General features: G+C 41.7%; 1 protein-coding gene across 3 annotated transcripts in view; it reads right to left on the reverse strand.

The window, feature by feature from the left end:
* Positions 1–27,141, reverse strand: part of Rars2 (arginyl-tRNA synthetase 2, mitochondrial) — a 53,113-nt gene that overhangs the window by 5,920 nt on the left and 20,052 nt on the right. For all 3 annotated transcript variants that reach the window (XM_075971230.1, XM_075971231.1, XM_075971232.1), the window contains 14 exons: positions 25,710–25,793; positions 21,974–22,050; positions 19,347–19,505; positions 18,666–18,772; positions 16,632–16,727; positions 14,622–14,682; positions 10,691–10,767; positions 7,424–7,548; positions 6,298–6,365; positions 6,106–6,215; positions 5,382–5,477; positions 4,409–4,483; positions 2,579–2,642; positions 1,940–2,011 (listed from right to left, as the gene is read on the reverse strand). In XM_075971230.1, coding sequence (XP_075827345.1) covers positions 1,940–2,011; positions 2,579–2,642; positions 4,409–4,483; positions 5,382–5,477; positions 6,106–6,215; positions 6,298–6,365; positions 7,424–7,548; positions 10,691–10,767; positions 14,622–14,682; positions 16,632–16,727; positions 18,666–18,772; positions 19,347–19,505; positions 21,974–22,050; positions 25,710–25,793 — 1,271 coding nt within the window. The remainder of the gene's footprint in view (positions 1–1,939; positions 2,012–2,578; positions 2,643–4,408; positions 4,484–5,381; positions 5,478–6,105; positions 6,216–6,297; positions 6,366–7,423; positions 7,549–10,690; positions 10,768–14,621; positions 14,683–16,631; positions 16,728–18,665; positions 18,773–19,346; positions 19,506–21,973; positions 22,051–25,709; positions 25,794–27,141) is intronic.

The following is a 27,141-nucleotide window of genomic DNA, read 5'->3' on the forward strand; positions in this document are numbered from 1 at the left end:
CAAGTGTACACGTTCATCCCACAGCGGGTTTGCTGTAGGAAGGTCAGCGCTACTCTAAGTAGCAAATCACTTACAACTGTGACCACATAACATTTAGATTAAATGTGGAAGGCCAAATAGAAATGCTGGCAGAAGATGGTGATGGTTCTCAAACAGCACATCGTACTTACTGTTAGCTAAATTAAACGCATATCACTGAATCAAGTCAAACTACCTTGTCTGTATGCAGATACATGGAAGCCAAAACTCCACCTCAAATTATGCTTTAATACTGGCCCACACTTGACAAAAATCTGAATTCAGTGTTCTGTAGCTGCTTGCTATTTAGATGCGTATGTCCCTGACTTCACAGTTTGTTACTGTATATTCCAGCTAACAGTAAGCCCGAGGCCAGTTCTCACTGCTGTCTGCCAACGCTTACTTTACATCTCCCTGTATTTGGTCCAGGAATTAGCTACTGTTAAAATAAAATCAGCAACCAACCTTCACCAATTATTAGATGAAAACAGGAGGTAATCTCAGTTATAAGAATAATTTCTACAAGCCCCCATGAGTCCCAGTCAGTTGATTCTATGGGCCATGTTGGAGCCTGTAGGGGTCTGACCTAGGTCCTCTGCACATTTCTTGTGGGACTCCTAACAGTGGGAGTCCTCTGACTCTTTCTGCCTGCTTGTGGGACCCCTTTCCTCCTACTTGGTTGCCTTGTGCAGCCATGATGTGATGGTTTGTGCCTAGCCTTACTGTAACATGTATTTGGTTGATGTCCCTGGGTGGATCTGGGGCATCTGGGAGGTGGGAGACAGAAACTGGAGAGTGGAAGTGAGAGAGGGCACACTGCAGTTGGGATGTGTATATGCGAAAAATAAAATAATTTTTTTCCTATTAATCCCAGCACTCAAAAGGCATATCTCTGAGTTCAGGTCAGCCTGGTTTACATAGTGAGTTCCAGGCCAGCTGGGGCTACACAGACCTTGTCTCATATGGACTAAAAAAAGAAAAAAAAAAGATTTCTGGGGCCAGCAAGTTGTTTCAATGCTTATGAGTAAAAGCCTGACACCCTAAGTTTGGGACTTGGACCCACCATAGAAGGAGAGAACCAACTTCCAGAAGCTGTGCTCTGACTTTCAAGTGAACACCCCTCCCCCACCTCCACCACCAAGAAGAAGCTGGAAAGAAGTTCTTGTCGGAGTCTAAATGTGCAGGCCTGTAACCCTAGCTGAGCGAAGCCAGTAGGATCACAGATTCAAGGCCTGGCTAGGTTATAAATTCAAAGTCCACATGGGCAATTTACATGACATTCTAATTCAGTATAAAAAAATAAAAAGAAGGGTAGGTATCCTTGCCTAGTGCACACAAAGTTTCAGGCTCAGTCTCTAGCAACATACACAATCTAAATATATAGTCTATGTGCATATACATGCACACACATAACATACGCACATACTTGTATTTGAGAAAAATGACTGCAGGCCAGAATTTAAATGTTAGTCTTTTGCCCCAATTATATCACAAGGTTTGAAATTTAAAAGACTCAACTCAGTTTCTTACATATTTGAATACCTACTGATCATGAGTGAAATACACATTTTTTTTAAGAGTAAAGATTAAATAAGTTAATGTTACTATATAAAAATATATATTCTGATCAGGTGGCAGCAGTGGCGCATGCCTTTAATCCCAGCATTCGGGAAACACGAGACAAGTAGATATCTGTGAGTTTGAAGCTAGCCTCAGAGAAACCCTGTCTGGAAACAACCCCACCCCCTAAAAAAATACATACATACATACATATATACACACACACATACATACATATATATATAAATTTTGGCACAGAACAATAAATTGTATTCCGAACAGCAAGGCATCTTATAAATAGAACTTATTTGGCATTAAAAACCACACTTTAATTAGAAATTACATATTACATTCTACATACAGGTGTAATTCCAAGAAGTTTCATCCCATTGGCGAGGACAGAACGAACAGCTTTGAAAAGATGAAGCCTAGCCTACAAAATAAAAAATGATTAAATGTTCAAGATTATGTTAGCAATAAGCAAATAAAGAGTGGTTTTAGAAGTTATTCTAGGGGCTGGAAAGATGGCTCAGTGGTTAAGGGCATTGCCTGTTCTTCCAGCAGTCCTGAGTTCAATTCCCAGCAACCACATGGTGGCTCACAACCATCTGTAATGAGGTCTGGTGCCCTCTTCTGGCCTGCAGGCATACAAGCAGACAGAACAATGTATATATAATAAATAAATATTAAAAAAAAAGAAGTTATTCTAATTTAAGGAAGGAATTTTGTGTGATAGTCCTTTGCATACTCCAGGCAAGGAAACAGATTCTAGCTTCCAGTGGAGTGGCAGAAACTGTCACTTGGACTCCTGACAGAAGAAGACACCATTGGTAGTCTACTATTTTGGGAAATACTTAAACAGATTATTATGGCCCAATTCTATTTATTACCCAAGTCACAAAGTATACTGCTGTAGTCAATCAACAAGATATTTCAGGAATCTTCCTAAGACTTTTAGTGCTAACATTTTATAATGTTAGGTTCAGTCAAAGTAACATACCCCAGCCACATCAGGAGGACTGTCTTTCACCTGGAGTGTTTTATGCGCCATAGCTGCAAGGTGACTAAACAAGAGAAAAGTCAAAGTGAGGACGAGTAGGAACTTCCTGTCCACGAGTCCCATACCTAAGCCAACACTTTACTTGAAGGAAAAGCCTAGAATCACTAAAATTTGAAGGAGATGCAGTTGCTTGCCTGTGATAAACACTGAACTCAAGCTTTAGACTTTAGTCCTGCTTCTATTAAATGACAAATTTTAAAAATTTTGATTTGACTATTTTAAAGAAATAGGACTTGCCTTTCTAACAAGTAATACTTCCTTATGTAGACAACTTTTTAAAGTATAACATGGTGTAGACCTTCCTTGTGCCAGCGGAGGCTGGACAGGCACTGGTTATCACTGCACTGCACTGCACACTGGACACTCCCTGAAGTCCTTTCTCAGTTAAGGTATGGCAGCAATGGCCATGCCGTGCACATGATCATCAATTATTTTATGTGACATTTCACTAGACTTTCTGGCTTTGCCTTTATATGTAAGTAGGAAAACAATAACAACAACCACCACTTATTTAAATCTGAGGAGCCAGGGGTAGGATTAGGAGTCCCAGGTTAGCCTGGGCTACACAAGTGAAACCCTTTCTCAAATGAGAAGCCCTCTCTGATTCCCTCAAAGCTGGGCTGGATGAACATCTCATATGTCCAGTTTTGGCAAAACACATGTCACTGTTATAATGACCCTTGCCATTGTCAATTCCTATGATTCTACCTTATATCACTGAATAAATACAATAAAATCTAATTGTCAGAAAAGATGTATCAGTTCCTAATAACTTACAGGAAAAAGCGATTTTTAGGGCAAGGGAATTACTTATAAGAAACTTTTAGACGAAGGAGAAAATAGACGGGCTGGAGGGATGGCTCAGCAGTTAAGACTACATGCTGCTCTTCCAGAGGAACCCTGCACCCACGTCAGGTAGATCACAATTGCTTCTAAAGCCAGCTTCAGAGGACCTGATGGCCTCTGAAGGCACCAAACACATATGGTGGTGCCACTTTATGAAACCAGCTCTTACATTCAAAGAAGCTGAATTCTGGCCGGACTTCATAGCTGAGTTAACACACCTGGAGGTCACTGAAAGCCTAGGTGGATGCCCAGGTGTGGATTTAGCCCGTGTAATCATCCTTTAAGAGCACAATTTCATAATCAACCTCACTTGTAGTGACTGCCCATGTGATTACTTTTACAACCTAGGCCAATGTAAATTATGCAATCTTCATGTCCCTGACCCAGAGAGCAATGTACATGTATTTGAAAACAGTTATGGCAAAAGTGGCCTCATAAATTATCTGCCATAAATCTGAAAAGAGCATATGGATATTGTTTGTGACGGTATGTTCACGTGATGTTTGCTGTTCTGAGTGCTTCTGGGTCAGCTGGTGTCAGTAAAGTTTCCTCCTGTGTAAGTAAAACTGTGAAAGGTGTCTTGGTGTCTCTTATTTCTTCTATTCAGTAGAGGGACAGACAAGACCGCATCGTAGAGAGGCCAGTGACTCAGAAGCTGCAGACAGATGACATGGGAAGAATAGAAGTTCTGCCTCACTCTGGTTAAGCCACTCTAAGAGGAAGTGCTTTGATTCCTTTCTTCAATGTAGCACCTACCCATACTGGTGACCGATTTTATCATAAATTTAAACTAGCATGCATGCCTGTGAGTACACACACACACACACACACACACACACACACACACACACACACACACACACACTTGAATAAAAATAAGTCTTAAGATTTTGAAAAGAAAAAAGGGAGATTAAGAAAAATTACCTTAGCGTTAAAAGGTAGCCAACAATGTGCTTAGGTTGCAGGTCCTGAGATGATTTATAAAGTACTTCATCGAACCTAAAAGACGACAGGAACAGACTTCATTTGTTATATGAAGCTAACACATTAACATGTTAAACACCTTGGACGTTAAGGAGGCATATGAGAAAGGACCTGGGTACATCTGATCACTAATGTACATTTTTCTTTCATATAAATTCCTTGATAGCAGAGACATTCTAAATCATCTTTGTATCTCTTAGATCTAGTCCTGCGCAAAAAGAGAAAAAGAAAAACCTTGCCTAACTATTAAGGCAGTGAGCTCTGGTCTCAGGGCTAAGGGAATCAGGAGCTCTGGTCTCAGGGCTGAGGGAATCAGGAGGGCTTATTTTCTCTCACATTATAAGTTATGTGGTAGTAAATTTCCCTATTTGAACAAAGATCTGCCGAGCACTGTATGACAACTGAAGAAAGCTGCCTTCGTAGACACACTGCTCTGTGTTCTCTGACCTCGTGGAGTCAAGGTGTGGTCTGCCTGTGTGGCAGTACTAGGCAGACAAATGCACTGGAGATTGGGAACTGAAGCCACGAGGCAAATTGGAGGATTCACAGTGTCCGGACAACTGCACAGAGACTGGGCTTTTCCTTCCCCCGTCATAACAGCCTCAGAGGATGCTCTTATCCAAAGACCATGCTCTTCCCAGGCTTTACCTTCCTGGACCATGGCCTTAGATTGTGCACTACTACTTCGTGGCATTATATTTTGTGATAATATTTTTAAGGCTAGGATTGACCTTGAACATTGGCTTAAACGGTGATCCCAGTCTGTTCTGAAAAGGCAGACTCCTTTTGGGCCCTCCTAAGTCTGTCTAGAGGAAGAAGGCAATCTCTGAACCAATGATTCTAGAAGTCAGCAAAAAATGTTCTCAATTTAGTTAAGAGTATCAGACGTGGAAAAAACAGAAAAACCTCATACCTGAGAAGATGCTGGAGAATTGAAACAGACTGTGGCTCTTGTAAACAAGCAACGTTGACATCATTTAGGTAACCACATCCAAAGGTCTCTTCCAAACTGTCACCAAGAGTTTAAACAAGTGTGAAAGGGTCAGTGTTTGAGGGTCCATAACTACATGTGATGAAATGTTAGCTTTGGGTATACATTGTTTTTTTTAATTAAACATTCATTTCTTCTCATTTTGTGTGCATTGGTGTTTTGCCTGTATGCATGTCTGTGTGAGGGTGTCGGATCCTCTGGAGATGGAGTTACAAAACAGTTGTTAGTTGTCATGTGGGTGCTGAGAATTGAACCCAAATCCAGTGGTCTTAACCGCTGAGTCATCTCTCCAGCCCCTGGGTATACATTCTTGATCTCCCTAATATAACCCTTGACTTTGACACTAACACTGATTTAAATCCTCATTTTTCTCAAAGTATTTTCAGTGTCTCTTAAACTGTAGGTGACAGGATTTTCTCTGGCAGAATTACTCTGAGGATGAAATAAGGCAATAATTAAAAGTGTTTCTTATAGTAGGTGACTGATAAGTGCTTAGCAATAAGAGGTCTGCTGTGTTTTACCCAGAATTGAATAAAGAAGTTTTGGAAAAGTCCAGAAAACAGGACCAACCACCGATCTGAGAAGCACACCAAGCAGGCTCCAGCCCAGGGAAGGAGAGCCAAGCTTCCCTGAAGCCTCTTCTCACCTATGGAGGCGGGCGTGGGTATACTGTAGGAAGACTCCAGTGTCCCCACGACTCTGGAAGACACGGTCCCAACTGAACTGATAGTCAGATAAGAGTAAACCTTTGAAGTCCTAAAATGAAAACACAGCATTACCCTGGGTTTTGCTGCACACCAGACAAAAAAAGACCCTTGAGGAAGAAGCCATAACACACCTGGATGATGAGAGCTGCGAGCCCCACCCTCTCCGCAGTCTCCTGTGGGTTCTCCATTTTCTTTGTTGCTGAAACAAATGAAGGCAGCTGCTTTCAATGTGCACCTCACTGTTCAAGGATAATGGATCAGCGTATGGAAAAAATCTAAGAATGTACAATCAAAAAATAAGATGATAATGGATCTTCCCTTCCTAACTTGGGGTAATAGTCCTCCTGCCTACATCAAAGTGAAGAAACAGGAACTTCATTTATTTTTAAAATAAATATTCCTTGTAAGGTATTAGATAAAGCCCTTATGTTTTCAAGGGTGAAGATTAAATACTTATACTTTATCCAGTTTATAATGCAAGGACTTGGGCTGGAAGACAGCTTAGTTGGCAAAGTGCTCGCCTAATGTGGTGTTCGGAATGAGAACCCGCATAGGCTCATATCTGAATGTTCGGTCCCCAGGGACTGCTTGGAAAGAGGAGGAGGTGTGGCACTGAGGGTTGGCTTTGAGGTTTCAGAAGCCCGTGTCACTCCCAGTTAGCTCTCTGCCTTTGGCTTGTGGATCAAGGTGTGAGCTCTCAGTTACTGCTCCAGCGCCTGTCAGTCTGCTGCCATGACCCGGTCACGACGGTCATGGGAGCCGTCAGCCCCAAATTAAATGCTGCTTTGCTTGTGGTGTCTCAACACAGCAATAATAAAGCATGACACCTTGAAAACACAAGGACCTGAGTGTGAAAACCAGAACCTATGTTTTTGTTTAAAAACAACAACAACAACAAACAAACCTCTGCGAGTAGTGGTTTGTGTGTGCAATCCCAGTGCTAGGGAGGCTCATGACCAGCCAGCCTAGTCAGTAAGAGATCCTGCTTGTTCGTGTTTTATAAAAAGTGGGCAGCGTCTGAGAACTCTGGCCTCAACATGAATGTATGCATGTGCGTACTTGACACACAGACATGTATAAAAATACAAGCACGTCACAGGACGACTTGGACAACAGTCTGTCAACATTCAAGCTGTCCATGTCAAGAAGACTAAACTTACACCAATGAACAACTGAGCTACATGTCAAATTAATGAAAGCTGCTTCTGATCAGGTTCAGTGGAGTCCAAGAAAGCATAAAAGTAGCAGAGTATTTACTCTTAATGGAAGCCATGTTCTGTAGCATTCTTGATTGAACCTCATTTAAGACATCTTCCAGAAAAGTGACATCCCCTCTTCTAGTCTTCATTCCCTTTACTATCCCAAAAGGTACATGCTGGCACCTGAAATGGACAGGCATTTATTAACCAAAAGCTAAAATGGTGTGAATGATGTGAGTACATCTTAGCACCCTTTCAGAAAACAAACTTTTAACCTTGTAGTAGAGTTTTTAAAAATTACCAAATAAATAGGATGTAGCCAGGAATGGCATCTGTGAGTCAATTCAAGCCCTGGGAAATGGAGCGGGAAGACTAGGAGTTCAAGGTCATTCTCAGTTACATACACAGTTCAAGGCCAACTCCTGAAAGGGACCTCGTTTCAAACAAAAATTCTCATCATTTTTTAATAGCTGAAAAGTTGTACTGTATACAGGTACATTTTCACTATTTGCTGGACACCCAGACTGACACCATTTCCTTGCAATTGTGAAAGAGGTCTCTGTAGTGGGACATGGAGCCCTGTGGGTATATATCGAGACATGGTTTAGCCAAGTCATACAGTAGCTCCATACTGATTTCCATAGTGGCTGTGCCAGTTTATAGTTCCACCAGCACAGGAGCAGACAGCTTTCCCTTCCCCCACGTCTTTACTATGATTTGTGGCCATCTGTTTTCTTGGTAACAGCACTCTGACTATAGTGAGATGGAATCTCAAAGTAGTTGTCATTTGCATTTCCTGGTGCCTTATAATGGTGAATACTTAAACAATATTGGCACACACACACACTTTTGCTGTTTTTTTGAGACAGGGTCTCTTTCTATAGCTCTGGCTGTTCTGGAACTCACTATGTTGAACAGGCTGGTCTCAAACTCACAGAAATCCTCTTTTGTTTACTTGACTGTTTTCTTTATTATACACATGCTTAACTTTATGAGGTTACATCTGTTAAATGTTAGCCTTATTGCCTGAGTGAATTGCCATTAGAAAGTGCTCATATCTTAAATTGTTTTCCATACTTTTTCTTGTAGTGGTTTTAGATCTTACTTAAAAGTCTAGGAGCCCATTAGGAGTTGACTTTTTTGTGCAGTGTGTGAGAGATAACTATCTTCTTCCATTATTCCTCATGCACATATCCAGTAGGTTATATTAAGTGAGATAACCCAGGCTCAGAAAAACAAACACTGCCATGTTCTCTCCTAACCTCTGATTTTTACACGTGGGCATTCATGTCGGAATCAGTTGTGTGTAGAGGCTAAGGAAGTGGAAAGGGACTCATGAGAAGCCTGGGAAGGGGTGGGGACAACGACAGGAAAACACATCTGAGAGAGAAATGAAAAGAGGAATGGCGGTGGAGATTTAAGTGTGGATGGAGAGCAAAGAAGTGGGGGAGACCTTAGGGGAGAGGGAAATCACAACTAAGAATGGATGAGAAAGCTATTAGTAAACTGATTACTTTGTGAGCTAATTAAAAACAAAATAATATTTAAAGTTTGAATGGCAATTCAAATGCATAAACTGCTCCCAGAACCATTAAGTTTATTAAGAAAAAAAAATCTCAGTGCCAGGGTGGATACCACCTTATGACTTGAGTACCTAAAACAATACAAGCTATCTGGTTATCCACCAATAGTATACGATATAATATGCATGCAGGACATTGAGAAATCAAGCTGGGACTAGGCTAGGAGTCTCTTCCCTGCTGGCTAGCTTTCATAGTGCCACAAGATGCCACAGGCTGGAGGAGAGGTATCAACAATTGATGGAGGAAGGTCATTGGTTAATTAATAAAGAAAACTGCTTGGCCCTGATAGGACAGAAAATTAGGTAGGTGGAGTAGACAGAATGCTGGAAGAAGCCGAGTCAGTCAGTCGCCATGATTCTCCGACCGGAGGCAGACACAGGTTAAGATCTTTCTGGGTAAGCTACTGCCTCATGGCCCTACACAGATTATTAGAAATGGGTTAGATCAATATGTAAGAGGCTAGAACTAATGGGCCAAGCAGTGTTCAAAAAATACAGTTTTTGTGTAATTATTTCGAGTATAAAGCTAGCCGTGGGGGCAGCCAGGTGCCAGAAACACAGCCTGCCGCTCTCCTATACAACAAACAATCTAACTCAGCTGTGAACCTTGCATGCCATACTCCTCCTGCCAGACGGGGAAGACTGTTATAGAGGCACCTAACCGCTCTGAAGGAAATTCAGACCTGGTTATGCACACATGGCTAAAGCTCACAGCTTGAATGGTTTTGAGCCGAAATGAAGGAAGTGCTAGTGTTGTTCTGATAAATGGATATATTATACTTATGATTGTACCTTCTAAGTGTTGTCCAGCTTTGGTCAGAGAAACTTTATCCAGTGGGCAACAGCATGACTGTTGAATGCTGAGCCCAGTTGGAAAGAATGTAAGAGTTGGAGGAAGTAGGAGAGTGTTGTGGGACGATGTCGTCTACGTATGGCAGGGATATACATTAATAAACTGTGAACCTGCCCAAGATTGGCCCATAGAACATCCCCTCACGGAGTGGGGAGGGGCTCATGAGGTTCTGCCCTCTCTGAGGACATAGAGGCAGTTAACAGTTGCTGGTGAAGGGAGAGACATTTTTGTCCATACTGTAGCTCCAAGAAAGTCATTCATGCTTCTATCAAAATATCTCCCATGTTCTTTAGGCAACCCTAACAAATCATGGGCCCATAAATAAAAAGCAATCAATAAATAGAAAGGAAGGATGGGAATGGAAGAAGAGGGAAACAGTGTGATAAAATGCAATATATACATGTATTAAGAAATCATCATGTTCCAGCACTCGGGAGGGCAGAGGCAGGCAGATCTCTGTGAGTTCGAGGCCAGCCTGGTCTACAAGAGCTAGTTCCAGGACAGGCTCCAAAGCTACAGAGAAACCCTGTCTTGGAAAAAAAAAAACAAGAAAAGATATCATCATGTATAATTAAAATATGAAAAAAAGATGTGATTCTTTGCAGTTCACTAAAGTTTCACTTTACTGAGAAAACCATTAGCTTGTGATTAAATTACTGATTGTCTTTATGAAGAAGAGGAAATGGATATTAATAATTGAAAACCAAAACACTGATAGCAGACATCTAATAAATATTATCAGGACATAAATTAGTACAAAATCAATCTGTCTTTTCATACTAACATCCTGAAAAGAGACGTGAACATAAATTACTGTAATGTCCTGAGGCATGGCTGACATATGACATTAGTGACCTTGATCAGGCAACAAAGAACAACATGGATCCTACCTTTCTGCCCATTCATACCCCATCATCTTCAGTATTTGGAACACTTGCTGAAAATGCCTCTTTTGCCCTTTGTCTGCCTTGGGGAAATTTTTTGGAATTTAAACAAAACAAAGACAAGTTAATACGTAAAAATGGGCTGGTCCTACATAAAAAACATTAGAGTTTTGTCAGACTAGAGTCATTGTCAACGCTTTAAATAAACATAGTAGTGGCTGGAGCATAGCTCAATGATTAAGGGTATTTACTATCTGCTCTTCCAGAGATCCCAAGTTTGGTTCCCACCACCCACATTTGGGCGGTTCACAGCTCCAGCTCCAGGGATCTGATGCCCTCTTCTAGCTTGTGGGTGCCTGCACACACAGGCATTCATTTTCTTTCTCTCATACACATAAATAAAAATTAAAATAAATCCTAAGCACATGACAAGACTATTAAAGTTGACAGGAAATAAGAGTGGTAGCACCTAAGACAGGAGAAAACATGAAAACAACTCAGAGTATTCTATTGCATTTCCTTCTCTCTCAGATGTCATAATCTCTATTTCCAGAAGACCAAAGCTAAGCTGAACAAGATGGCGCCGCCTTCTTGGTTACAGGGAGGCAGCACATGCAAAGGAAGTAGGCAGAGAAGAGACTGGAATACCAGTCAACAACACAAGGATCAAGCTAGTGATAACGCTGGCTTGGCTGGGTCTCAGGGACGATTGCTAAGTTGGGAGAAAAAACCAATTCTAGAAAGTTACAAACTGTATGATGCCAGTTACACACTGTTAAATTGACAGCATCTGTGCCGAAGATCAAGGGAAGGGTCAGAGGGAGCTGTGATCCAGTGGAGGATCACCAGGAGGGAGCTGTGATCCAGTGGAGGATCACCAGGAGGGAGCTGTGATCCAGTGGAGGATCACCAGGAGGGAGCTGTGATCCAGTGGAGGATCACCAGGAGGGAGCTGTGATCCAGTGGAGGATCACCAGGAGGGAGCTGTGATCCAGTGGAGGATCACCAGGAGGGAGCTGTGATCCAGTGGAGGATCACCAGGAGGGAGCTGTGATCCAGTGGAGGATCACCAGGAGGGAGCTGTGATCCAGTGGAGGATCACCAGGAGGGAGCTGCGATCCAGTGGAGGATCACCAGGAGGGAAGTGCGATCCAGTGGAGGATCACCAGGAGGGAGCTGGGATCCAGTGGAGGATCACCAGGAGGGAAGTGTGATCCAGTGGAGGATCACCAGGAGGGAAGTGTGATCCAGTGGAGGATCACCAGGAGGGAAGTGTGATCCAGTGGAGGTTCACCAGGAGGGAGCTGTGATCCAGTGGAGGATCACTAGGAGGGAGCTGTGATCCAGTGGAGGATCACTAGGAGGGAGCTGTGATCCAGTGGAGGATCACCAGGAGGGAGCTGCGATCCAGTGGGGGATCACCAGGAGGGAAGCGTGATCCAGTGGGGGATCACCAGGAGGGAGCTGTGATCCAGTGGAGGATCACCAGGAGGGAACTGCGATCTAGTGGGGGATCACCAGGAGGGAGCTGTGATCCAGTGGAGGATCACCAGGAGGGAGCTGCGATCCAGTGGGGGATCACCAGGAGGGAGCTGCGATCCAGTGGGGGATCACCAGGAGGGAGCTGTGATCCAGTGGAGGATCACTAGGAGGGAGCTGCGATCCAGTGGGGGATCACCAGGAAGGAGCTGTGATCCAGTGGAGGATCACCAGGAGGGAGCTGTGATCCAGTGGAGGATCACCAGGAGGGAGCTGTGATCCAGTGGAGGATCACCAGGAGGGAGCTGTGATCCAGTGGAGGATCACCAGGAGGGAGCTGTGACACAGTGGAGGATCACCAGGAGGGAGCTGTGACACAGTGGAGGATCACCAGGAGGGAAGGGTCGGAGGGAAGTGTGATACAGTGGACGACCATCCGTGGTGGTTACACATCTATACATGGGACAGAGTTCCATAAAACCAGCCTATACAGGAATGCATAGATAAACTGAAAAGATTTGAATGTTTCTACACATGTTAATCTAATCTTGACAAAGTAATTTCATGTGTCTGTAGAAGGGAGTGGGTGAAGGGTACTCAGAACCACTGGTAGTTTGAAATTTTGTGTCTTAAGATATTACAAAATTTTAAAAGTTTTTTTCTCGTTTTCTTTTTTTTTTTTTTTTTTTTTTTTTTTTGGTTTTTCGAGACAGGGTTTCTCTGCAGCTTTGGAGCCTGTCCTGGCACTAGCTCTTGTAGACCAGGCTGGTCTCGAACTCACAGAGATCCGCCTGCCTCTGCCTCCCGAGTGCTGGGATTAAAGGCGTGCGCCACCACCGCCCGGCTTTTCTCGTTTTCTTAATTTCTTCTTCCTTCCTTCCTTTCCTCTCTCCCTTCTTTCCCCCCTCTCTCTCCCTCTCTCCCTCTCTCTCCCTCCCTCCCTCTCTCTCCCTCTCTCTCTCTCCCTCCCTCTCTCTCTCTGTCTCCCTCTCTCTCTCTCTCTCTCTCTCTCTCTCTCTCTCTGTGTCTCTGTCTCCCTCTCTCTCTGTGTCTCTGTCTCCCTCTCTCTCTCTCTCTCTCTCTCTCTGTGTCTCTGTCTCTGTCTCTGTCTCTCTCTCTCTCCCCCTCACTCTTTCTCTGTGTAGCCCTGGCTGTCCTGTAGACCAGACTGGCCTTGAACTCAGAGATCACCTGCCTCTGCTTCGTGAGTGCTGGGGCTAAAGGTGTGCACCACTACCACCTGAAAAGTTCTTTTTAAAACATAGTTCTAACACTTTATTTACAGCAATAAAGCTTGTATAATAACACTATTATAAGTTGATACAGTTTTAAAATTTTATTTAAAATTTTAAAAAGATTTATTTATATGTATGAGTGTTCTACATGCATGTATGTCTGTGTACCACATGTGGGCTGTTTCTCCATTCCCTTGATGCAATTTTAAACATAAGAGAAAATATTCAGATTACAAACTCCTCCCCGCAAAATAAATTAAAAAATAATTTTTAAAAAATGCACTAATAGGACAAATAGGATGAATGCAAGTGCCTCATACTAACTCATGCACAGTAATCCCATATAATGCAAGTGCCTCATACTAACTCATGCACAGTAATCCCATATAATGCAAGTGCCTCATACTAACTCATGCACAGTAATTTCATATAACCACCTTCTTGATTTTGTTAATTTTTTTCACTATGAAGCAATATAAACTTTTGACTTTTGAGTCTTTTAAAAAATAAATTTAATGCTTGGAGAAATGGCTCAGTCGTTAAGGCTGATCTTTCAGAGGTCCTGAGTTCAATTCCCCGCAACCACATTGTGGCTTACAACCATCTGTAATGAAATCTGGTGTCCTCTTCTGGCCTGCAGGCATGCCTGCAGACAGAACACTGTATACATAAATGTAAATAAATCTTAAAAAAAATTAAAAGACGCCACTATCTTAATCAACTTAGTATTTAATTGTTTTCCGCAGTTTCGCAAAATCGTTTTTGGCAATTTTCAACATAGTTTCCTTTTTGCTTTCTGCTGGTGAGTGAGGGCACATGTGTACACAGGTGTTCCTGCCGTGATTCACACGTGGAGGTTGAGGACAATTTAGAGGGGATTCTCTCCTCCCTTCATTACGTGGGAACTGAACTGACATCATCAGTCTTACAAGGCAAGCACCTTACCCACCGAGTCGTCTCTCTGGCCCTGGTTTCCGATTTCTGTCTCTGTCTAGTTTCCATGAGGTAGGTTCACAACCTTTTTTTTTTTTTTTTTTTTTTTTTTGGTTTTTCGAGACAGGGTTTCTCTGTGGCTTTGGAGCCTGTCCTGGAACTAGCTCTGTAGACCAGGCTGGTCTCGAACTCACAGAGATCCGCCTGCCTCTGCCTCCCGAGTGCTGGGATTAAAGGCATGCGCCGCCACCGCCCGGCTTAACCTTTTGTTTTTTATTGTGATTACTTACCACATAAATCATTGTATCAAAATTATACTTGTCCATGCGATCTATAGCAGCTGCAAGATCCCTAAAAAAATGGGTTATAATTACTTTTACTGTATTATTCTGTGGCCTGGAGCATATGTCACATCCTTGTAGAGTCCCAGTACACTTTGATAAGAAATAATAACAAAATTGGGTTTGAAAAAACAAAACAACAATGCCCTGGAAAGTGCAATTAAAATGCAACTTAGTTAGTTACAAAAGCTGTAGAGCAAGTAACCGTTAAAGGTCTCAGGTGTCTTACACTTAACTAAGCCTTCACAGAAAAGAACCATCTAGTTACTACTTTTCTACCACACATCTTCTCAAAAAAACAATTATAATTATAGATGATGAAAGAGCTAAAGAAGTACCGTTTACCCTAGTCTGTGATGGCAAAAACATTCAAAATGGCTCACTCAGAAGCAGTAACTTCTACTGCATTTAGAAAAACTCCTAAGACCCTGGATTGCTCAGTGATTAGGAGCCACATACTCTTCCCCTTTCTTTCTTTTTCTTTCTTTCCTTTCCTTTCCCTTTCCTTTCCTTTCCTTTCCTTTCCTTTCCTTTCCTTTCCTTTCCTTTCCTTTCCTTTCCTTTCCTTTCCTTTCCCTTCCCTTCCCTTTCCCTTCCCCTTCCCCCTTCCCTTCCCCTTCCCTTCCCCTTTCCTTCCCCTTCCCTTCCCCTTCCTTCCTTCCTTCCTTCCTTCCTTCCTTCCTTCCTTCCTTCCTTCCTTCCTTCCTTCCTTCCTTCCTTCCTTTCTTTCTTTTTTGAGACAGGGTTTCTCTGTAGCTTTGGAGCCTGTCCTGGAACTAGCTCTGTAGACCAGGCTTTGCTCGAACTCAAGAGATCTGCCTGCCTCTGCCTCCCCAGTGCTGGGATCAAAGGCTTGCGCCACCACCGCCTTGCTCATACTACTTCGGTAGAGGAGCCAAGTGAAGTTCCCAGCACATGAAAGGCAGCTCACAACTGCCTATAACTACAGCTCCAGAGGATTCAACAAACTCTTCTAGACCCCAGGGCACCTGAACTCCCATGTTTATGTGTGTATTTATACACACACCCACATCCCCCTCTCATAAGGCATTCCATTTTTGTTCTCATTAACCCCAATTGCAAGAAATTGAAGAAGAGAAATACTAAACCAGACAGAGATGAGTTCTCTAAGGGGCTTTTAGAAAATTAACTGGTTGTCTCAGTTGCTTGTAATAATGAAATTTTCAACAGCATAACTACCACTGTTAGAAATGCGCTCTGTGTAAAGCTGTCGGCATGGCTCAGTGAGTGGAGCAGTGCTTGTCTAACAGAAACATAATCTTGGGCTTAATTCCTAATTTAGTTAGGAATTAATGGCAACAAACCAATGTATACAGTGGTTTATAACCTACTTAAAACTCAGGCCGGGGTGACACTGGGACCTTCTGCCAGAGGTGGATGGTTATGGCTGTTTCACTGCCCTGCCTTCTCTTCCCATTGGCTTTATTCAAGAAACCATGTGTGTGTGGTAAGTGCAACTCTCATATATGAAGAATGAGTCCTCACTTCCACAGGCGTGGTATGGAGAAGCCCATTTTCTCGTTTTTCACAATATAATGAGGTTTGGTATTGCATGTAAAATGGTCTCTAATATGTGAGGTCAACATTGAACCTTCACTTGGTCATTTTTTAGAATATATTTCCTGATAATGTGTACTTATAAAAACACTTAATATATAATTATGAAGGACCACGGACAGAATGATGTGCTATGCTGTGAACAGTTTATGATAGTCAATACATTTTAATATAAAATCCCATTCTTCTGATATTAAATCTTTCTGGAAATTGTAACTGGCAATAAATAGAAACCCAGAAAATATTCCTAAAATATGCAAATAGATTTATAGTTTGTAACTAAATTTTTTAGAAAATAGTTTGGAGGACAAGATGACTGTTTGCTTTCATCTTGGGACAAGGAGTCTGGAGTCTCAGGCTGCTCACCCAGACAGTACAAACCTGGTTGCATAGAGAGAAGTTCCATCACTTCGCATCACAGTGCAGACAGAAGAGAAGTCACCCGTCCCTGAGAGATCTACTACAACATTTCCTGTTCTGGAAAACACAAAAGAGAAGCCCAAAATCAACATAATGACTGTATGTGAAGACAGAGTAGTTAGAGCACTTTTGGCAACCAGAAGCTATTCTTATTGTAAGTGGTGTCAGTTCACACTAAAAGCAACAACTGTCAAAACCAAGAAGTTAGTTGACATGGTGAAAATTAAAGCTACAATGATAGTTCCTCGTTTGTGTTAGAATCCTTTTATTTATTTATTTATTTATTTATTTTTATTTATTTATTTATTTTTTTTTTGGTTTTTCGAGACAGGGTTTCTCTATGGTTTTGGAGCCTGTCCTGGAACTAGCTCTTGTAGACCAGGCTGGTCTCGAACTCACAGAGATCCGCCTGCCTCTGACTCCCGAGTGCTGGGATTAAAGGCGTGCGCCACCATCGCCCGGCAGAATCCTTTTATTTAAATAAATAAACAAAACCCAAAGAAGGGATGGCAGGCATTGGCAAGGATGTGGAGAAAAAGGACCCTCACATACCACAGGGAGGAATGTGAGTTAGTACAGCCATCACAGAGAGTAGTAAAGAGGGTCTTGAAAAACAGTGAAATAAAGAATTATTCTTAAATCCAGCAATTCTATTAATAAATATATATCCAAAGGAATTAAAAACATTGTGCTGAAAAAATACTGCACTGCCATGTCCATTGTAGCATTATGTACAATAGTCAAGACATGAAATCAACCTCAGGCTTCGTCTGCTCATAGATTTTAAAGATGTGATAGACACCTAACATGAAATAGCACTGCCCAGGTTTAAAAAGGAATGACATTGGTGACAACACAAATGAACCTGGAGGACATTTTGCTCAAAAAAGTAAGTCAGGCACAAAAAAAAACAAAAACAAAAACAAAAAAAACCCAAAAATTACATGACATCACAAATGGAACTTGTGAAGGAGAAAAATAGTTAAAATACCAGATGTTAGTTAAAGGATACAAAGTTGCAGTTGGAAAGCAAGAGCAAGTCCTAGAATTACAATTTAATGTTCATATACAGCTGAGTATGTGAGGTGAGAGGCACATAGTTCATCCTCACCACAGCTAAGTGTACTAACGTGCTTGACTTAATGAACACAAGCAGCAAAGCCTCAAGATACAACATGAAAATGCAAAATCTGCTGTTAAGTTTCTCAAAAAGGAAGGAATTCTACTATATACAAGGTAACAATATCAATAGGGATGTACTACCACTACTTTACACCTATTTTCATAAGTTGACTTAAAAATTTTTTGAAACTGGTAGCTGTCCGTCCCCACCCCCAAAAAGGTGAGGTTAAGTCACAAAAGCACATTGTGTTTCCTCTTTTCAAATCATGAATGTAGGTAACTGGAGGCAGGCTACATTGTTTTTACACTTCTGTCCCCTTTTATAAGAGGAGCCATCCTTTCTCCTATTAACATGAGACTTTGGTCATGATAGCGATATAGCCTATGAGAAAGCATCTCATTACTTCAACTCATGAATCCCCTGCCTCGGCCTTCTGCATGCAGAAATTACAGGTAAGTTTTGTCTTACCATGTGGCTCTAACTATCATGGAACTCACAGAGAACCTCCTGCCTCTGCTTCGCAAATGCTGAGATTAAAGGTTAGTACCACCATGCCTAGCAAGAGAAAGTACAAATGGAAAACACTACATACCTTATCCTTGTCCTCACTCAGAGACTATATTGACATCAGTGTTAAAGAACATGCATACTTGACTAGAGCACAGTAACCTGGGGCTGGGTGTGGTGGCACGTGCCTTTAATCTCAGCGCTGGAGGATCTCTGTGAGTTTCAGGGCAGCGTGGTCTACAGTTAGTTCTAGGCCAGCCATGACTACATAGTGAGTTACAATCTTCAAGAAAACAAGGGAAGGAAGGGTAGGGGGAAGGGAGAGAGGCAGGAAGAGGGAAAGGGAGAATAGTAGTTGATCATACACTGTTTTCTGTAGAAGTCCTTTGCTGTCCAGCAACTTTAGGATATCTCGAGATTTTTCACGATAAAACGATTCTCCTGAATATTCATCAAAGTATACTCCAAGGCGCTAAGAAGATTCAGAAGTATGTGAAAATGTTGGTTAATTTTTTTACTAAGACAAAACTAAAGATGTCTTACCCCCACCACAAAGATGGAAACTAAAGCTTAGACTTTCTAACGACCACAGAGCCAGTGGCCAAATCCTCAGTGTGTATCTGCAGTCACAGGCATTCATGGCCTCAGGATCTAGAGAGCACTGAACACCGACAGTTCCTCATCACACTCAGGCAGCTGCGAAGGCTTCTGCAGCCGTGAGTCTGCACTAACTGCACAGTCTGGCAAAGGGCACCATCATGCTCCAGTCCAGCCTCTTGGCTCCCGTTCCACACCACCGCTCACCTTGCTCACTCACCCCCAGTACAGTCTTCTTTCCCACCGTCTAGCACTACCTCACAAATTATGTTTTCTGAGAGAATGAGGACAAGAGGAGCTCTGGATTATTTATTTGTTTTCAGCTCTCTCACCCGAGAACACCATTTGTCTGGAGTTTCAACTAAACTAGACATCTACTCTTGAATACGAGCTCAAGCAGCAGGCAGTAAGCACAATACCAGCAAGGGAACACAGAGGTTCTGGGGTACCTTGTAAACCTGAATGTACTCTTCAACGCTCAAGTTCCGAAATCTTTGCCACAGTGAAAGTGCCTGCACGTCACCCAGTTCTAGTCGATGGAAGAATTCGTGTGCCAATTTCGCTACATTTTTATCATCTGCAGCTTCTTTATTAACCTGTACGTAAACCTAAAAGTACATTAAATGTATTATTATACACTGTTATTTCCATACAAAAACTTCATTGAGAAAGGCTTATCAGAGTAGCATGGCTTAATCCAGTAAATGAAAGATGAATGGGAGGTTTAACAGCCACTGAAGATTATTTTCTATTGTTTATTCTTTGACAGTCTCCCATGTCATAATACACTTCAATTGTGCTTCCCTCCTCCCCCTCTCACCGTTATCATCCTCCATTCTCCTCTATCCGTCTTGTCCCCAGATTTATGACCTCTGAAAAGGGCCATTTGTTTGACGCCTGGATTGGATATTTTATTATCAAACACCGGTGGCCAACAGCAGCTACACAACTGAGGGCAATGACTCCCCCAGCACTGAACCTCATCAAAGGGTTGAGCATCGCGGGTGGGGACTTTGGAGTCTTCTTCCACCTACATCTGACTACTCCCCAGCATAATCTTTTCAGATGTGGTCCAGGAGCTATTTTTTATGAAAAAACCTAAAGCTATTCTTTCAAGCTATAAAAGACTAGCACAACAGGTGGTGGTTGCAAACAGAAATACAGGAAGGTTAGCTAATCGCAGCTTGGACTCCTCAGCATTATGTGGAACAGGCATTTTGTGGTTTTGCACTATCCACTTCGCTGGTTTAGTTCTGTAAACAACTGGAAAGGTATGGGGCTGATGGTTTACTAAGGCTCACTTCTAATGCAGTTTTAATTGTTTTTTTTTTTTTTTGGTATCCGCCATTAGTCATTTGCAAATTGTAATGGAAAAGATAAGCTAAGTTTTCAGTCTCCATGTAAGGTGCAGAACGGGAGGGGTGACTCAGTGGCTCAAAGCACTCACTGCGCTGCCAGAGGCCCTGCGTTCAGTTCCTAGCACCCACCTAAGTGGGCTCTAGCTTGCTGTAACTCTAGCTTACAAGGAATGTGATGCCTCCGAGGGCAATTGCACTCATGTGAACATACCAACATGCACAGACATGATGGGGGAGTGTCATATCAATCTGTTGATTTCATTGGTTAAGCAATAAAGAAACTGCTAGGCCCATTGGATAGGCCCACCCTTAGGTGGGTGGAGTAAACAGAACAGAACGCTGGGAGGAAGAGGAAGTGAGGTCAGACTCCACAGCTCTGCTCTCCGGAGCAGACACCTCAGGAGAGACGCCATGCTACCCGCTCCAGGGAAGACGCACGCCATGCCCCAGCTCCGACCCAGGATGGACTTAGGCTAGAATCTTCCCGGTAAGCGCACCTAGGGGCGCTACACAGATGATTAGAAATGGGCCAGAGCAGTGTTTAAAAGAATACAGTGTCCGTGTAATTATTTGGGGCATAAGCTAGCCGAGCCGGGCAGGTGGCTGGGGTGTTTGGGGACGCAACCCCGCCGCCGCTCCCCTTATTACTACACAGACACAGAACTAAAAAAATAAAAATAAAAAGAAGAAAGTGTGATGCAGGCATAAACTCTAAAAGAAATAGAGAATTCAACTTTACTACATAGGTAGCTTCAAGGGAAAGATCAAGCAAAAAGGAAATGACAAATGCCCTCTCTGAGTTCTTTGGTTAGGGATGTAGACCCTTAGTCTTCCTTACAGAGACAGAACATCTGTAGTTTGGTCCCCTGTATGTCACTAACATGTGTGACACAGAAAACAATGAGACAATGAAAATGAAATTTGACTCTGGAGATTACTTGGGCAGGAAAAGAAACCTGAGAGACAGAGAATAAAACTATCCAGGACAAAATGAAGAAAACAGGGTGTTCACAGTGGGCAAACCTGAGAGACAGAGAATAAAACTATCCAGAGGAAAAAATGAAGAAAATGGGGTGTTCACATCAGGAATAACTGATGGCTTAATGAATAAAACAAAACATAAAACTTCAGAATACAATTTATACAGTGGTTTTCCTGTACAATGAGAAAATAAAAGGGCAAAAAAGCATACACTAAAGATTTACAAGTCTTGCTGGGCAGTGGTGGCGCCAGCCTTTAATCCCAGCACTGGGAAGGGAGAGGTAGGTGGATCTCTGTTGAATTCAAGGCCAGCTTGGTCTGCAGAGTAAGTTCCAGGACAGCCAGGGCTGTTGCTATAAATACCAGAAAGTAAGATGAAATACATAAACTAACAGAACAGAGAGAAATTTCTGTGTCTTTCTTGGCCATTAGCCTGAGTGGATTTTATGGTTTGTTTGTTTGTTTTGAGGCTCTGTAGCACAGACTGTCCTCCTGAGAGCTAGGACTATAAATGTGCACTGCCTGACCAGATCCTATGCATTACTTCTAAGATGATTCCATGTATCTGGGGAAATACTGTTTAAAATCAAGTAAAACAGAACACTTTTTTTTTTTTAAAGAAACCAGTTGGACTGGAACTGAAATTAGTCAGGTCTTGGGACTGCCTTTAAAAAGTCTTTGTGAAGTATTCTGAAAAAAATGTTGAAGCATTCTCTAATGCTGCCTTACCAACTTACTTCAAAGAGATGCTGTAGAGGATTGGACTGGAGTTTTTCTTCATAGCCAAACAGCTGGAAACCTGTTCCCAGCAGACCTGTTAAGATAATCAGTAAATGAAACATTATTCAATAAAATAATAGAGCAGTCAGTCATGGTGAAAACCAGGTATAGTTCTATAAAAAGATGAACTTCTCAGTTATAAACCCTGAGAATTACTGCTATATATAAGGCATATTTTATAAAATGACACTGTAAACGGAGACTGCTCTTTCGTTCCCAGCTGCCCAGACCCAAATAATCACACAGAAACTATATTAATTATAACACTGATTGGCCTATTACTCAGGCTTCTTATTAACTAACTCTTGCATCCTAAATTAACCCATTTCTATTAATCTATATATCACCATGAGGATGTGGCCTACCGGAAAGGTTCCGGCGTCCTTCTTCGGCAGCTACGTGGCATCTCTTTGACTCTGCCTACTTTCTCTCTATATCTCTGCCAGCCTGGCTATATTCTGCCCCACCATAGGCCAAAGCAGCTTTATCCATTAACCATTAATACATATACAGAAGGACATCCCACATCATGACACATCAAAAGAAAAACACTGAAAAACTTATTCCAAACTGTAATGGATCACTGAGATTGTAAGCTCACCCAACACAAAGTCTAGGTCTACTTATCTCTGCACCCAGTAATTCCTTGGCAGACAGTAAGAAAACAAACATTTATTGAACAATTACTTTGTAAGGCACTAGACATTCAAAATTATACTGATACACTCAAAGTTATACTAACCTGAACTTTCAAAAAATACTAAATGAGGTTTTAGAATAGTCTTAATAAACAATAGTAAAAGATGACTATAATTTTAGTTTCAAAGGAAAACTGTGATGTGGGATTCCCCTTTGTATGCTATGAATATGATTTATTATCACTGGTTATTAAAGAAGCTGGCTTAGTAAAGCCAGGTGGGAAATCCAAACAAAAACACAGAGACAAAGCAGGCAGAGTCAAGGAGACGCCATGTAGCTGCTGAAGGAGAGAGATGCCCCAGAACCCTACCAGTAGGCCACAGCCTCATGCTGATACACCAAGTAATAGAAATGGGTTTATTCGAGATGTAAGAGCTAGCTAGAAATATGACTGAGTCATTGGCTGAAAAGTGTTATAATTAATATAGTTTCTGTGAGATTATTTGGGTCTGGGTGGCCAGAAAATGAATGAACAGTCTTTGCCTACACAAACACAGCCTGGGTCTAGAGCAGGTTGTAGGCTTGTTATTTTGAAAAACCAATGTTTAAGGAGCCATGCCAATCATCAAGCTTCATATCTAAAAGGTCTTATGAATGCTCAATTTGCATCTTTTTATGGAAGATTTGCTTAATTTTAATTTTATGTGGATGAGTGTTTGCCTGCATGTATGTATGTATAGTACAGGCATTCCTGGTGCATGCAAAGGCCAGGAGAACGAATTGAGTCCTCTGGAACAGGAGTTAACAAGTTGCTGTAAACTGCCATGGGAACCCTACTCAGGTCCTCTACGAGAGCCACAAGTGTTCTTAACTGCTGAGCCATCTCTCCAGCACCAATGCTCACTTTTCTAAGAGACTCAGCAGAGAGCACAATGCTATTTTGAGAGGAAGCAATGTTCTAGATCCCAGAGAGCACTGAGGAAGATGTTTAAAGTTCTGTTTATTTAAAAAGAAAAACTAATTTGATTATGATTTAGGGTATTGGGAGCAGAATGTGCAGAGATGCCCAGTGCTGAAAAGATGGGAAAAGCAAAAATTATTCCATTTAACATTCAGTCTGATACATGTTGAAAAACTAAATCTGTGCACAGAAGCCATGTGCCAACAAGTTTCAAATGGGATAGCTGAAAGAAAATTTTAATTCTTCTAACAGCTGTAATGAAATGCTAATAGGTCATTAATTACATTATTTCTGTGTTGTGGAATATTAGTTTAAGATATGTTACATTTGTTTATGCTGTGGGATACTTGTTTGATGATGCAAAGATGTGTTGCATTCTTTTATGTTGCATTTGTTTAACTCTGTAAAACTGAATTACATTGCCTGCCTCATCCACCCGATTGGTCTAATAAAGAGCTGAACGGCCAATAGTTAGGCAGGAGAAGGACGGAGAGGAGAGGCTGGCATGCAGAGAGAATAAATAGGAGGAGAAATCTAAAGGAAAAAAGAGAGTGAGGATAGAGAAAAGGAGAGGACTCCAAGCGTCAGCCAGTCAGCCACAGAGTAAGAAGGAGAGAAAGACATATAAAGAGAAGGTAAAATGCCTAGAGGCAAAAAAAAAAAAAACCAGTTAAAGAGAAATGAAATAATTTAAATTAAGTTAGAAAAGCTGGCTAGAAACAAGCCAAGCTATGGCTAGGGATTCATAAGTAAGAATAAGCTTCTGTGCATTTATTTGGGAGCTGGGTGGCAGGCCCCCCAAAAGTAAAAGAAACAAACAAAAAACACCAATTATATTTCTATAAAGAAAAATATTACTGTAAAATCTTTCAACTAAAATTTGATAACTACTCAAATCATATACTTGGTGAAGCCTGTGAAATGTCTAAATCAGTCAAAGGAATAAAAAGTGGATGCTATCTATAAAGACTTGATTGTTGTACCTAGAGCTTAAACTGAAGTAATTACTCATAAGAAGTCATGATAAATATCTTACAAAAAAGTTCCTTTAAATGAAGTGGTCTTTCTTTTGGAAACTGACTTCCTCTCACTGGATGTAGAACATAAGCGTGTTAGTGAATTTCAGAACTAGTGATGTGTACTATACACTCCTAGAGAAGCCTTACGCTATCACCTAGGTTTGCTATTAGTACCGTAAGCAGTCATTCATCACTGAGTGTCTCTTATGTGCACACATTGTGGATACAAAAGTAATCACGGCATAGTCTATACCTTCAAGGAATTAGCATCTTGTGATTAAAAGAGCACACAAAAAGTGCTACAACAAAAATCCTAGTGAGGAGAGCTCCTTCTAGGAATTTGCTGATATCTCTCTGCCAGAGAATGTAGCAGTATGGCCCGATCTTAAAAACATCGCAAGATTGTATTCAGTGTGCAACCAGTCCCTCACAGTCATAACTACTTCATCTGTCTTGCCTTCCTCATACCTAGGTTACTGGTTGTATGAACCACAAAGTTTCCAAATGATCTTAGACATGACTGACGCCACGCAACTGTTGGGTCTCACCCTTTTCCTTTCACCCTCCACCCCATCCACTGGGAGGTTCTAGAGAAAGCCAACTTATCATGCTTTGTTTTACCTCTGGGTTACTTGGTCACATAACAATAAATCCCATTTCTCATCGGATGGAGGGGTGGGGGTTGGACCTCACTGATCTAAAAATGGCAGGCTTTGGCTGAGATGGGAATACATAGCTAGAATTATTTCTTCTCTGTGTATTCATTTCTACCTTTAATCAAAGGTAAGCTACTCTTCCTTACTAAAGGCTTAATGTGCATGTGCGTGTGTTAAGTGTATTAATTAGATATTGCTCTGAATATTCAATTTAATTATATGATGAGATTACGTAGAATATATAACTCTATAGGCAGATACAGCTCAGTGGTAGGTTCAATTCCTAGCACCACAGAGACATTACACTATTTTATCCAACCAGGGATCATGTCTATATTCCATACAGATGCTCAAATGTTATAGTACTTGAAACAATTAGGTCATATAATAAAATGAAAAGCATGTCAAACATACTTACCAAATTGCATGCCCCAATCTCCAATGTAATTTATTCTTGTTACTTGATGCCCTAAAGCTTCTTTTAGATTTGCTATAAAATTTCCTAGATGCAAATACATGTATAATCTTAATTTTTAAATCCATTTTGGCTTTAAAACTATGTTCATCTCTATTTCCAAGTTATAACATAGAAAGCCCTTTTAACAAAACATACCAACTCAATGTTTTTCATTAAAGCATTCATGATATGTTACTTGTGTAAGGATATGAAGTAAGGAATTACTTAGTGAGACATTATTCCAAAGGTTCCTATAATATTCACAGAAATAGAACTCTTATCAGCATCATTGTTGGTAGTTAGAAACACATGTTAGAATAATAACTACTCAGGGCTGGAGGGATGGCTCAATGGATAAGAGCACCAGCTGCTCTTCCAGAGGTCCTGAGTTCAAGTCCCAGAAACCACATGGTGGCTCACAACCATCTATAGTTGAATCTAAAACTCTCTTCTGGCTTTCAGGCATACGTGCAGATAGAGTATTCATACATAAAATAAATAAAATCTTAAAAACAAAACAAGAAGAATAACAACTACTCTTAGTTAATTCCAAGGAATATAGCACTTAGGGAACTAGAGAAATGGCCCAGTGGTTAAGGTTACTTGCCACTCTTCCAGAAGGTCCAAGTTTGGTTCCAAGCACTCATCCATTTTGGCTTTAAACTACCTGTAACTCCAGTTCCAGGGGAGGCCTCCATAGGCGCATGCCCTTGCATTCACATGCACACAAACACACCCACCCAGCCTCAGCCTCTGTAGACACCTGCAGCTAAATAGACATGTGTGCACACACACACTGTAGGTCCCTGCACTTACGTACACATGTGTACACACATACACACACACACACCCAGCCTCTGTAGACACCTGCAGCTAAATAGACATGTGTGCACACACACACTGTAGATCCCTGCACTTACGTACACGTGTACACACATACACACACACACCCAGCCTCTGTAGACACCTGCAGCTAAATAGACATGTGTGCACACACACACTGTAGGTCCCTGCACTTACGTACACATGTGTGCACACACACACTGTAGGTCCCTGCACTTACGTACACATGTGTACACACATACACACACACACCCAGCCTCTGTAGACATCTGCAGCTAAATAGACATGTGTGCACACACACACTGTAGGTCCCTGCACTTACGTACACATGTGTGCACACACACACTGTAGATCCCTGCACTTACGTACACATGTGTACACACATACACACACACACCCAGCCTCTGTAGACACCTGCAGCTAAATAGACATGTGTGCACACACACACTGTAGGTCCCTGCACTTACGTACACATGTGTGCACACACACACTGTAGGTCCCTGCACTTACGTACACATGTGTACACACATACACACACACACCCAGCCTC

The sequence above is a fragment of the Microtus pennsylvanicus genome, chromosome 5 (assembly GCF_037038515.1).
Source record: "Microtus pennsylvanicus isolate mMicPen1 chromosome 5, mMicPen1.hap1, whole genome shotgun sequence".
NCBI classification, from domain to species: Eukaryota; Metazoa; Chordata; class Mammalia; order Rodentia; family Cricetidae; genus Microtus; species Microtus pennsylvanicus.